This window comes from Panthera pardus, unplaced genomic scaffold (genome assembly GCF_024362965.1).
Source record: "Panthera pardus isolate Hobbes unplaced genomic scaffold, ASM2436296v1 HiC_scaffold_24, whole genome shotgun sequence".
Taxonomy (NCBI): Eukaryota; Metazoa; Chordata; class Mammalia; order Carnivora; family Felidae; genus Panthera; species Panthera pardus.
The window spans coordinates 39,980,044-39,993,458 of record NW_026526810.1 but is presented as its reverse complement, the minus strand read 5'-3'; the positions used below and the strand labels follow the sequence as shown (position 1 = coordinate 39,993,458).

General features: G+C 35.0%; 1 protein-coding gene across 10 annotated transcripts in view; it reads left to right on the top strand.

Annotated features, from left to right (window-relative positions):
- The window catches only part of TCF12 (transcription factor 12), a 377,037-nt gene that overhangs the window by 254,589 nt on the left and 109,033 nt on the right, over positions 1-13,415 (top strand). For all 10 annotated transcript variants that reach the window (XM_019441990.2, XM_019441988.2, XM_019441986.2 and 7 more), the window contains one exon: positions 7,523-7,587. In XM_019441990.2, coding sequence (XP_019297535.1) covers positions 7,523-7,587 — 65 coding nt within the window. The remainder of the gene's footprint in view (positions 1-7,522; positions 7,588-13,415) is intronic.

Below are 13,415 nucleotides of genomic sequence, written 5' to 3'. Positions count from 1 at the left end.
TTTATCACTAATCTCACTCACACTTGGCAGTTTCCTGTGCTGCTGCCTCATCATTCATAGCTGTGTGAGTAATTTGGCATGGAGTGAACAAGAGGAGGGCAGAGAGAGTCCGGCAGCTGTGCTTGTTGGCACTAGATATTTAAGTATCTTCAATGTAGCCAGCAGCGCACTTGGCACACATGTTAGCCAATAATACTTAAACAAATGGTTGTGAAAGAAAATAGGCATTTATGTTAAACGCCTCTGTCTCTCTTCTTTTCTTTAAAAAAATAATCTGTTAGTTTGAGATCCTTTCTAGATTTTTTGTGTGTAAGTTTGAGCTGACTGCTACCCACATGAAGTCAGTAATACCAGTAGTTAACATTGGCCTCGGTTCTTTGAGACAAGAATTTCCAAATACTTTATAAGCATTAATTAAACTGTGCAGGCCTGTGTGAGGTACATGTTACTGAGCTGATTTTCCTAAAAGAGTGAGTGGGGACGTTGATGTCAAATGACGTGTAACTTGCTTAGTTCACTCAGTACGAGAGAAGCAAGAGCCAAGAGATGAATCCAGTAACCAGAATCCTAAGTCTCTGCTCTGCTGTATACCAAATGGCATTACAGATTTCCCCACCTTATAGGATAGTGTGTTTTTATGTTTCTCTGAGTGGTTGGTGTGATGGAAATTGTATGAAACTTGTGGTAGTGTTCTTCTACAAAAGAAGAGGAAAAGCTTCTCCATCAGCAAAGAGGTTAGGTAAATAATGATTTTTCAAAGATACCTAAGCGGGGAGGAAGACAGTCTGCTCATAAAACTGTGATCATATTTAGATTTATGCCCAAATATTTAGATTGGCCTAAGTAGGGATTTCACATTGTTCTCTGAAAACTAAATCTGGAAAAGTTGTCATGATTTGTATGTAATAAAATATTTCAGTTTGAAACATCCAAGGATTCTTTTTCTAGGTTAAGCCTTTATCTTTTAAGAAAAATCAGTCTAATTCTGCCCACTTAAAATATAGCTGGTGGGGTGAATTTGAATTTATGAGTGCAATTCAGTATGCCTTACAAAAATGAACATTGAAATAATACTGGCTTTCAGACAAATAGGGAAACTGTTCTGATTTGTGCCATTAACTCATGAAGTCAATATTTCTTAAATAGTATCTATTCATTAAAATTACTGAACTTCAGGTATTCACTAGACTGCTTCAGAAATAAATGCTGAGCTAGCTCTACCTTCCATAATATCTTTGTCCCTGGCCATTTCTTTATAAAAATGTTATTTTGAATTGGTAGGAATAGAGCATATAGGCCAGGAGTGTATTACAGGGAAGGCTTCTACAGCCAGTAGATTGAGATCTGTAGGAGATCTTGCAGTTTTACTGTCATATCTCATACCTGTTACCAGAGTCCTTCAATCACTCTTCGGCATTAGGAGTATTTCTAGTAGGAAGAAGAATACAACTAGCAGTGGTACCAGCAATGTAAGTAAAGCATGTTTCACACTGCCTTGCACATAATAACTAGTCCGCAAATGCTGGTTCCTGTCACCTTGCCTGCAGTAATCTGAAGACTCTGAGAGTGAAAGAGAGTGGAAGAGTCCTTGACTGCTGTGCACCCTAAGGAGGGTTCAGTACAGCAGCTAGGGAGTTCTTGAGCCAAAGTTGGTCAACATAGAAATGTATGTCCCCCAGGAAGAAGTGTGCTTTTCCCCCCTGCATACTCTGTCAAAGCATGTTGATGGAAGCAAGTGGGCCTCACTGCAGAAGTTATCATTTCAGAGCATAGCAGCTGGATCTCTCAGTCAGTTATATTCCCGGAATAGGAGCTTTGCAAGGTGCTTTTTCATGGCTACCACTGCAATTAAATTTTTTAATTGTTTTAAATATATACACAAAAATAAATCTCTACGTTGGCCCCAGCCTCCCGGGATGTTGTTACACACCTTCTGATCTTGTCCAACTTGTTCATTTTACAGACTAGGAAACTGAGACCCAGAAAAATGAAATGAGATCAGAATAAGTATTTTTCTAACAGGTATTTCAAGTTAAGGAAAACATTAACTTATGCCCTTTGTGAGAACTAAAAAGAACAGCAGTTACTTGTGAGTGAAGGCAGCGTAAGTGACCACGTTCTGTACCCAAAACCAATCCTTGGAGTAGTTGGGTTTTGCTGCCAATCATTTTGGGGATGATTTGTCATCCATCCCTCTTTTCAGCAGGAATAGATAGTGCCAAACCATTTCATTGGTAGAGGCTGCTTAGAGGGCTAAATAGAGAAAAATTTCTGTACTATATTTGGGCCCCACCAATTGCGTACATACATGAGCTGAATCTGGGAATTGTGTCCTGAACCTCCACTGAAGAACAGTGCAGTATAGTATTCTGTTAAGAATTTGGGGTCAGCCCTATATTTAGGTTCTTTTGACTACTTAGTAATTCTGTGACCTTGGGCAAATTATTTCTCCTCATTAGTAAAATAGGGATTTAATAGTACCTGTCTCAGTGAGTTGGAAGAACTAAAGCCATCATTAGCTTTCATCTGGATTATTTCAGTACTTTCCTAATTTGTCTCCCTGCTTCCACTTGTTCCCTACAGCTTGTTCTTCATAAGCAGCCATGATGATACTTTCAAGATGTAGATCATCTTTTCAGTAAACAGTTCTGAAGTCACTTGGATATCTCTGTGGAGAAAACATGTATCTTGACATCCCTCCACCACCACCAACATACACAAAAACCAAATTCAGGTTTAAATGTGAAAGATAAGCAGTAAAGCTTTTAGAAGAAAGCACAGAAAAATAAAAACAGATTTGTGACCTTGGAATAGGCAGAGATTTTTTAAACAGTACATATAAAAAAAATGGACAAATTAATCTACATTAAAATGAATTTTTGTTTATCCAAAGACACCATTAAAAGGGTGAAAATATTTACATAGAGACAATAAAAGGTCTTGTATCAAAAATACTTGAGAAACTCCTACAGATCAGCAAGTAAATGACAATCCAGTAGGAAAAAGTAAACAAAATATTTGAATGACCATTTCATTATAAAATACCCAAACGTTCAGTAAACATGAACTCACTGTGATTTACTAGTAGTAACTTGGTTGCCAAAAGTGTTCTTAAATTTTCCACAGCATTAATAAATAAACCCACAATAAAAGAGCTAATTATTCCCCAAATCTCTTTACTAGTAAGAACACCAGGAATATTCTATAATTTTCTGCACACTAGTAATTTTACTATTGGAAATTCTGTTTTCTGAGACTTCTTCCTTATAACAAGGTAAAGGAACGCATGTCTTTACTTTTATCCTCTTCCTAAGTCTCTTCACTAGGACCAGATAGTGTAATTTTGATTCCATCTTAGCATGATAGTTCTGCAAATATAAAAAGTACAGAGACTGCACTTCTTTCAGATTCTCTCCTCTCTAGGCTAACATCTTGGGGTTTTTTTTAGCTGATCTGATGGTATGGATCCTTCACCATTCAAGGGAAATTAGATACATGCCAGTTACTAACAGTTCTTCAGCTGTGTTTAGCTGTGTGACATATATTAAAATTATCTACATACAGCTTTCATATATATTATTTAGCAGAAAACTGTAAAACGGTAGCCAAAAGTTGTTATTTGTCAGACACCTGAGATAAAATAGAGATTAATTTTAATTCATGAAAATAGTTCTTAAAAAAAGTAATTTTGAGAGAATTAAAGATAAATGTCTTCTAAATCTCAGACTGAGAGTATGCATTATTCTATTTCAAGTGTAACCGAATTTCTAAGTCCCTCAGAAATAATTAGTTCCTAATAAATGAAAGGTGAAATAAAAATGTATTTACATTTCAAAATCTCATTTGAATAGGTTAAGTATCATTTTAAAAACAAGCTATCAGCTTTCCATCTCAGAAGAAACTTCTCTGTAATGGTTTTAGCTTATGTTAAATTAGTTTTCATTCTCTCTGATTTGAATATCCTTGTGAAAGGAAGAAGTTTAGGAATTTTAATAGGCACAGAAAAGTAGGTTTAAAAGCTTACATATTCTTAAATAATATAACAGGTAGCCTCCACACAGATAATTAAAATTATACTTGAAAACTGTACTTTATTAAAAGCAGAGCTAATATTGATCTCTTACTTTGTTTCCTTTTCTTCCCAACAGTTGGGGGGGAATCTAGTACCTTTGAAAGTAAAAATATAATAGGCCTTAACTTGTTGTTGAGCTTTAAGTCTTTCTTAGTTGTTTAAATAGTATTTCAGGAAGAGGAATTTGTAAGGTAGGAAGGGCCTATTGAGTATTTCAGCCATTAATTACTTGGTGGTATATTGTGGTAAAAGAGAAGCATTGTTTTGTTTTTTTAACTCTGTGGTATTTGTTTAAAATGTTAATAAGTCAGGTCACCTGGGTGGCTCAGTCCTTTGAGCTTTGGCTCAGGTGATGATCTCTTGCCATTCATGAGTTCACATTGGGCTTGCTGCTGTCAGCCTACCAGTCAGTGCAGAGCCTACTCCAGATCCTCTGTCCCCCTCTCTCTGCCCCTCCCCCACTTGCACTCTCAAAAATAAACATTAAAAAATAAATAATTAAAATGTTAATATAGTCTCCCATTTCTGTTCTGCCAAGTATATGGTACATGATTTGTTTTCAAAAGCAGTATTTTCTTGGGGTGCCTGGGTGGCTCAGTTGGTTTCAGCTCAGGTCATGATCTCACACTTTATGGATTCAAGCCCTGCATTGGGCTTCTTGCTGACAGTGTGGAGCCTGCTTGCAATTCTCTCTCTTTCTGCCCCTCCCCTACCCATGCTCTCTCTTTTTCAAAATAAATAAATAAACTTTTTAAAAAATGGTATGTACTGAGAGTGATTTTTATTATCTCATAAACGTGTTTATTTGATTAATAAAGTAATACCTCCAAACCAAAAATGTGTGCTGTTCTTTATTTTACCTCAGTAATCTCTCTGCCAGTCATTCTGAGTAGGCATTTCCCTTCAGTCTCTGCCATGTTCTTGGTCCAGCAGGGTTTCTTATCCATTTTGATGAGACACAGGAGTGGTGTGTGTGTCACAGTTGCAAAAGTACAATCTTTTTGTGGTTTTGTAAGGTCAGATTCCAAGAGTAGAAGAGTAGAGTCCAAAACCCCTGTGTATCATCTGGACTCCTACAAGCAGTCTTGCTTGTAAAGGATAGATCCTCAGAGAGTTAACAGTTTTTTTTCCATTTTATTCCATATGTATATTTTGCAAATTAAAGCACTTTATGTAGAACATATTGCTTTATGGTGAGACTATGAGACAAATAGACTACATTAATTAACCTTTTCTCATAAATCTGCATTTTTATGTGTTAGCATTACTTCACCTGAAATATGTGCTTCATCACTAATAGCCAGTAAGTGCTTTTTAAGACATGTGCTATAATGTCTAATGGGCTCTGAAATTATACTCTGAGTTATTACTGTATTTTCTAATAACTAGCTTTGTTATTACAAGGATTATTTTCTATATCTAACAGGTCAGTACATACTAAATTTAGAGTTGTATGATTTTACATCATTTGGCCAGTGTGGCATGTATACGGCAATGAAATTAATCAGATATTAGTACATATATCTTAAAGTTTTTTTAAATTATGTGCACCATATCAGTACATAATTTTGAGCATCCCATCTATGTGTGGAGTTTTTAAGTTAATAAACTATACATTTTTATATAATGACAAGCTAATAACTCTGTAGTATACAATTATGAGGAAGTTCATATAGCCTCAGTAATTTCATTTGTTTTTGAGAGAGAGGGTGCAAGCGGGGGAGGGGCAGAGAGAGAGAGAGAGAGAGAGAGAGAGAGAAAGAGAGAAGATCCCAAGCAGGCTCTGCCCGCTGATAGCAGAGAGCCTGATGTGGTGCTCAAACTCATGAACCGTGAGATCATGACCTGAGCCAAAATCAGATGCTTAACCAACTGAGCACCCAGGCACCCCTACCCTTAGTAATTTAAAAAATTTTGGAAAACTGGTCAGATTTAGTTATATTGTTACTGTTTTTACTTTGGAATGGAGAAAAACAATTAGCTCTGCCATTGTCATTGTTTATTTGTGTCTCCATCTTTGATACTAACATCAAAGTGTGATCCTTACAGAAATCTTTTTTTTTAAGATTTTTATCCTTATTTTTTTTAAGTTTATTTTTGAGAGAGACAGCACACGAGTGGGGGAGGGGCAGAGAGCAAGTGAGAGAGTGAGTGTGTGAGAGAGAGAGAATCCCAGGCAGGCTCCTCACTGCCACTGCAGACCCCAGTGCAGGGCTTGAACCCACAAACCACGAGATCATGTCCTGAGCCAAAGTCAAATGCTTAACTGACTGAGCCACCCAGATGCCCCCTTACAGAAATCTGTTTAAGCAACATGTCTGTGAGAGACTCTTTAGTTAAAATCTGTAATATTTGTAAATTTACTGTATTGAACATAAACTCTGGTGTATTGAAAAGCAAATAAGAACTTCTTTCAGTATCAGTACTGCCTACTCTTCCTCTAGAACCAGTGCATACCACTTCTAACACTTAACCATCCAACTTTTGAACTATAGAGTCTCAGAAAGAATTTGTACACATTTCTGTAAAGGGTATAAATTCGCATGATGACATCAGATAATAGTAAGGCAACACCTGTAAAGTTGAAAGTGTGCATTCTTTAATCCAGCAGCTCCACTTCTCCGTGTCTATCCTAGAGAAAGTCTTATGTGTACATATGCGCATGTGCAAGGCTATTTGTTTTACCATCCTGATAGCAAAAAAGCTAAATCTCTTTCTCAGTAGGGGAATAGATTAACTGTGGTTATGTTTGCATAATAGGACATTTTATAGCAGTAAAAATGAATACACCAGGTGTCTATTTTCCGCATGTATCGTAAGAGCATACTGTTGCATGGAAATGCAGATTTCAAAAGGAATAGATACTATATAATCCCATCTTTAAATGTATTAAAGATACACACAAAATAAATGTTTTAAATATAGACAGTAACATATATTGTTTGAGTACATAAATATATGTTAACAGTTTCAAAATATGCAGTGGGGGTGGGGGATCATATACACTAACCTTTTGATGATGGTTACCTTGGGGTCTGAGTTAAGATTTGAACTGTGTCTACACTGTTTCAATTTCTGAGAAAGAGAGAAGAGGAGGAGAAATGTTCACTTTGAAGCAAATATGGGAAAACGTTATTCTCTCTACCAAGTACATGGATCATACTGTTGGCTATATAGATATCTATTCTTTTCCATTTTTTTGAATATTTTTTCAGTGTTTCACAGCAGAAAGTATTCAATAAAATACATGCTATTTTACAAAAATCAGAATTTTTTAAACTGGAATGATAGTAAGCTTTTTAAATTTTATTTATTGGATTTTGTCTTCTTGTTTCTGATTTGTTCTCTGTACTTCCAAATCACAGTATAGTTACTATGAATGGTCTAGAAGTTGAATTGATTGTCAATAAGTGAGGATTTTTGTATACAGTTATATTTTTTGTTTTATAGGAAAAACGTCAGAGAGAGGCTCATTTTCCCTGTACAGCAGAGACACCGGATTACCAGGCTGTCAAGTAAGTTTAATAAATACAAAAGTGAGATCATTTTTAACACACAAATAAGAACTTTAATAGAGGAGGTAGAAATTTATCTGATTTATTTCACTATTATACCTTTAATTTGTGACTAAATGTGCTAAGATTTTAGTAACTAAACATATTTTCTTCTCCCTCCACTTAAAATGGTTTCTGTTCTCCAGTTCACTAGACTGTCTCTGTCATCAGAGATTTTCACACTCACCTCCATTTTAAGTGGAAGCAAAGCAAGTTATCCTCCTACCCTTTTACAAAATGCTTATCACTTCTGAAAATGAATTTGCATATTTCCTCATAAAAAGAACAGAGTTGCTGACATAATTATGTGAAGAACCTACGTTTGCTCTGTGTAGCTTTTCTATCCTGTAATGTTAAACTTATTGTTCTGAGTATTTTCATTTCAGTCCTATACTCTAACCAATTCTTTAAGCTTCCAAAAGTATCTTTGACTTGGAAATGTTGTTTCAACTCTTCACATTCCTTTAGCATATTGCATTTTTACTAACGGCCATCTTCTCTGCTTCCCTGCCCCCCCTCCCCCCATCTTTAGAGAGAATCCTGAATACTTAATTCACCTGTAGATTACCATCAGGATCAAGCTAAAACAAAAGAAAGGAAAGGCAGAATGTAGGAAATTTGTTTTCTGCTGTTCACATGCCTTTCATGAGTTCCACCCTAATTTCAGACATGGGCATATGAGCCAGTTTTAACTCTTATTCTAACAATACTTTCCCATTTAATACATACTACATAATTGTGCCATTCAGATTCAGAAGACCTAGGTTGAAATCCCATCGTTAGAAGTTATTGACCTATAGTCCTAAGACAAGTCTTTTAACCTTAAATCCTATCTCTGTGTTGATTTCCTCACTTGAGAAACAGAATTAGCATTTTGCTTCCATCTACTTTGTAGGTCTCTGAAGGTTAAATTCCATGTACTTGTGAAAGCATTTAATAAAATAAATGCACATTTAACAATTTTTCTATTCATATAACCTATAAAACAAACCTATTTTGGTGTTTTTTTTTAATTTTTGTATTATTTATTCAAGTCATTATATTCACTATCCCATCAGAAAAGATCATTATTGGGACGCCTGGGTGACTCAGTCTCTTGGGCATCTGACTTTGGCTCAGGTCATGATCTCACAGTCCGTGAGTTTGAGCCCCGCATCGGGCTCTGTGCTGACAGCTCAGAGCCAGGACCCTGCTTCGGATTCTGTGTCTCCTCTCACCGTCCCTCCCCAACTTGTGCTCTGTCTCTCAAAAATAAATAAATGTAAAAAACAAAATTTTTTTAAGGAAAAGGTCATTATTGCTGTTCCTTGAAATGTGCCTTATTAAATCTCTTGGAGTTCTCACTTGGCTTTGGGAAGTGAGAGAAGATCCTTAGCACAACCCTATTGCAAGCTGGATAACTCATAACCCCAGTGATTCTTTCCTCCTTTATCCTCACTAATCTCTGTATATAGATTGGAAAGTGTATGTGTGAGGAGGGAGCATGCATGTAAGAGTGCACATGGATAAATGCTAGAGCACAGAATGAGTTGAAACAGTGCCCAGTAGTGGCTAAGCCATTTAGAAGACTTTACTATACTATGGTGACTTGCATTGATTTTCTTTGGTATGTTAAATCATCCTTGCATTCCTGAGATAAACTTTACAAAAGCTATTTTGAATCCTTAATATTTTTAAGAGACCAAAAGGTTTGAGAGCCACGGGTCTAATGTTAGCACTATTGCTAAACCTAAGGTAAAAAAATGATTCTAAGCTCTTTGAAATTACAGCTGTATCTAATAAATCAGTTAATGCTTACACTAAATGAGTTTCCACTTACATTTTTTATACTCCCTTTGCAAAGGTAGTGGTATTTAGTTAGGATTAGTGGTAAGCTCTATTTATATAATTCTCCAATTTTGCAAAGATGAATCTTAACAGTTTTTCCAAAGATGAATATGTTTATACCAGATTTAATTCCTTTTTTTCACAGTTTCTATTTTTATTTTAATTCCATTATAGTTAACATACAGTGTTATATTAGCTTCATGTATACAACACCAGATTTAATTCTCATATCAGAAAACATTTACTTTAAACCTGGATGCATAACACTGTAATAACAGTTGCTACCATTTACTGAGAACTAGCTGAGCCAGGAATTGAATTAAACATGATCATATTTGGGTCACCTGGGTGGCTCAGTCAGTTGAGCATCTGATTCTTGGTGTTGGCTCAGGTCATGATCCCAGGGTCATGAGATCAAGCCCCACGTTGGGCTCTGTGCTAAGCATGGAGCCTGCTTAGAATTCTCTCTTTCCCTCTGCCCCTCTACCCCGCTCTTCTAAACAAAATTAAAATGAAAAAAAAAAAAAAAAACTTTAAACATTATCATGTTTAATCCTTTTAACAACACCTGTTTTTCAGACTGAAAAATGGATGTTCTCCAGAGGTTTTAAGTAATTTGCTCAAAACTGTGCATCTAGCAAGTGGTAAACCTTCTAAACACACGGTTGATGCTGTTACAGTGTCAGATTCCTAGTCTGTGCCCTTACTACTCTTTCACTTAATTTGTTTGACCAAGGAAGGCTCTGGGAATTAATATTTTAAGCAAGTGCTAATTCACATGGACTGGGGATTATACTTTGAGAAACCCAGTTCTCTACATGCCAAATATAAACATATAGAGAGTATAAAAAAAGGAGGAAGCCATAAGATTACTGCTTAACAATTTTTTATAGCATTTTGGAGAGATCAGGCAGACCTGTGGAAAAGAGAAACAAGTTTACTGGAATGTATGAAATGTAAAATAGCAATATTGCTATGTACAAGAAATTTAAAGGTATTCAAGTGAGGGAAAGATTTGTTGGTAAAGAATGCACAGAAGCAATGTATGAACCACAAAGAGGAAGCCCAAAATTCAGCAGAGAGGAGAGATTTTACTGCAGCAGAAACATCAGTGAAGACAGGAGGACTTTTAAAACAAGTGAAAGAATTCCTTGCTGTGAAAGGAAAAATACTTTGCTATTTATTACTGTTACTTAGCTCTGCCTATGTTGCAGTTGCTAGACAAAATTATAATGGATGGCACCAGCTGATCTGAGGCCTAAATAGTAAACTTAGGATATTCAAGAGTTAAAAAATATCTGTCACTACTATTCAAAGAAAAACCTATATCCCAAACAGTATTTGTTATCATGGGTCAAAGAAGACAAAAATACAGTAAAAAATTGGCTGTCATTTTGTCTTGCCTATTCACAAGTAACATAAAAATCTTAACCATGCAATGATAATAGAAGGAAATGTAAACAGTGACTGCAAAATTATATCCAAACACCACTTTGAAACCATTTTTCTTCAGCATATTCCCCAAGGAAACATTTAACTCTGCTATTAATGTACATAAAATGCTGCTGACATTCTGCAAAATTCAGTCTAATTTAATAATGCCTGATGGGCCTTGCTTCATGTTAAGATGATGTAATAATATGTTGCTAAATGAGTCTCCTCATATTACCTTCATGGCAGTCCCATAACTGATGAGCCATTAAAAAGAAACTGGTGTAGCCGTTTTACTGGAAACAATGATAGATCATTCTGCAATCGAATTTTTTTAATTGATTCAACACAGAACATAGAAGCCAACATCTTTTCTAACAATAAGGATAATTCTTCATCATGATATGAAAAATCCTTTTATCATCACAACAGTTTTTCACTAATGTGAACAAACATGTATCCAAGTAGTTTGTATAAGTTTTTCTTCAAATGTTCAAACCTAAAAGAGGCAGGGTCCTGGTTTTATCCAAGAAGATTTAAGTTTCATCAGTGTTCAGGTATCACATGCCTGAGAAAATGACAGCTTTAAAAACACAGCATTTAGTTATTTGGAAATTTACCCTTACCATTTGCTTCTTAACCATTCTCTTTTTTCATTATCACCAGTGTCATTATATACAGCTATTTGATAATGATAAAATTATAAAAGTCAATGCATCAGGAAGATATAACAATGATAAAGGTATATACCTAATTACAGAGCTTTAAAATAAGTGAAACAAAATTTGATAGAATTAAAGAGAAATAAACAAATTCAAAATTAGAGTTAATGGTTTGAATACCTATATTTCTCAGTAACTGACAAAATACACAAAAACTTAGTTCACTTGGTGTCAACTACCTTGACCTCATTGATATTTGTAAAACTCTGTTCCCAACAATTGAAGAATCTAAATGCCTTTCTAGGGTACATGTTATATTTAACAGGATTGAACCATGTGCTGATCTATAAAACTATAGATTGGAAATTTTTGAAAGTAATACAGTATATTATCTGACCAGAAGTAATTAAATTATGTTAGTAAGATACTTAGAGAAACATCAAGTATTTTGAAATTAAACAACCTATGTCTAAATAATCTGTGGTTTGAAAAATCATAAGGGAATTTAGAAACTATTTCTAACTAATTATAATGAAATATGATATAACAAGATGTGTTGGTACAGCTACAACTGCCTAGAAAAAAAAAAAAGTATAGCTTTAGATGCTTGTATTCAAAAAGATCTGTAGTGTACAACCTGAGTTTCTGCCCTAGGAAGCTAGAAAAACAAGCACAAAGTAAGTAGTAGGGGGAAATAATACTAAAAAGAGCAAAAATTGATGTAATATTACAAAAATAATAGAAAAAATAACAAAGCCAGAATTTGGTTATTTGAAAAGATCCATAAAATTAGTAACTCCTAGCTAAGCTGATTAAGATAAAATGGGAGAGGGAAGAAAGGGAAAGAACACAATTTACCAGTATTTGGAATGGAAGGGACGTTATCATTGTAAACTATGTATACATGAAAAACATAATAAAGAAATATTGTGAATAACTCAGTTCAGTACATTTGACAACTTAGGTGAAATAAATTTGGAGAAATACTTACAAAAGGGACAAGATGAAACAAAGTCTGAATAACCCTGTATCTACTAATGAAAATAAGTTCATCTCAAAAACCCACAAAGAGTGATGAGCGCTGGGTGTCCTATGGAAGTGTTGAATCACTATATTGTATGCCAAAACTAACAAAACGCTATGTGTTAACTATACTGGAATTAAAGTAAAATAAAATATAAAAAAAGAGGGGGATGTAAAAGTTGTTTGTAAGAGAGAAAAAAAAAACCCACAAAGAAAGCTTGAAGGTCATGGTTTCATTGGTGAATTCTTTCAAATGCACAGGGAAAAATACAATACTAACCTTATACAAACTGTTTTAGGAAACAGAAGGAGGGAACACTTTACAGCTCATTTTATGAAGTGAATGATAAAACCGCACATGTAATGTTTGGCTTAACATTTGAAAATTAGTTTCGTTTGACACATTAACAGAATGAAGGAGAAAAACAATGTGATTGTTTCCATAGATGTAGAATAGTTATTCAGCAAAAATGAAATGTTCATGATAAAACCTCACAACAAACTAAGCATAGAAAGCAGCTTCCTCACTTTGATAAAAGGTATACATGAATGATTTATATCTAACAGCATACTGAATAGTGAAAGACTATATATCCCTCTACCTCCCACTCCCCTTCCCCTCAAGTTAGGAAGAAGGTAAGATTTTCCATTTTCCTGACCTAAATTTTATGTCCTGGCCAGTGTAATAAGGCAATTAAAAACAACAACAACAAAAAAGACAATTTGAAAGAATAAGCTGAATTTGCAGATGACATGTTTGTGTACATGAGAAGTCCAGTGGAATCCTCAAGGAAACTTGTAGAACTAATAATCCTTTAGCTTTGTCACAGGATACAAAGTCAATCT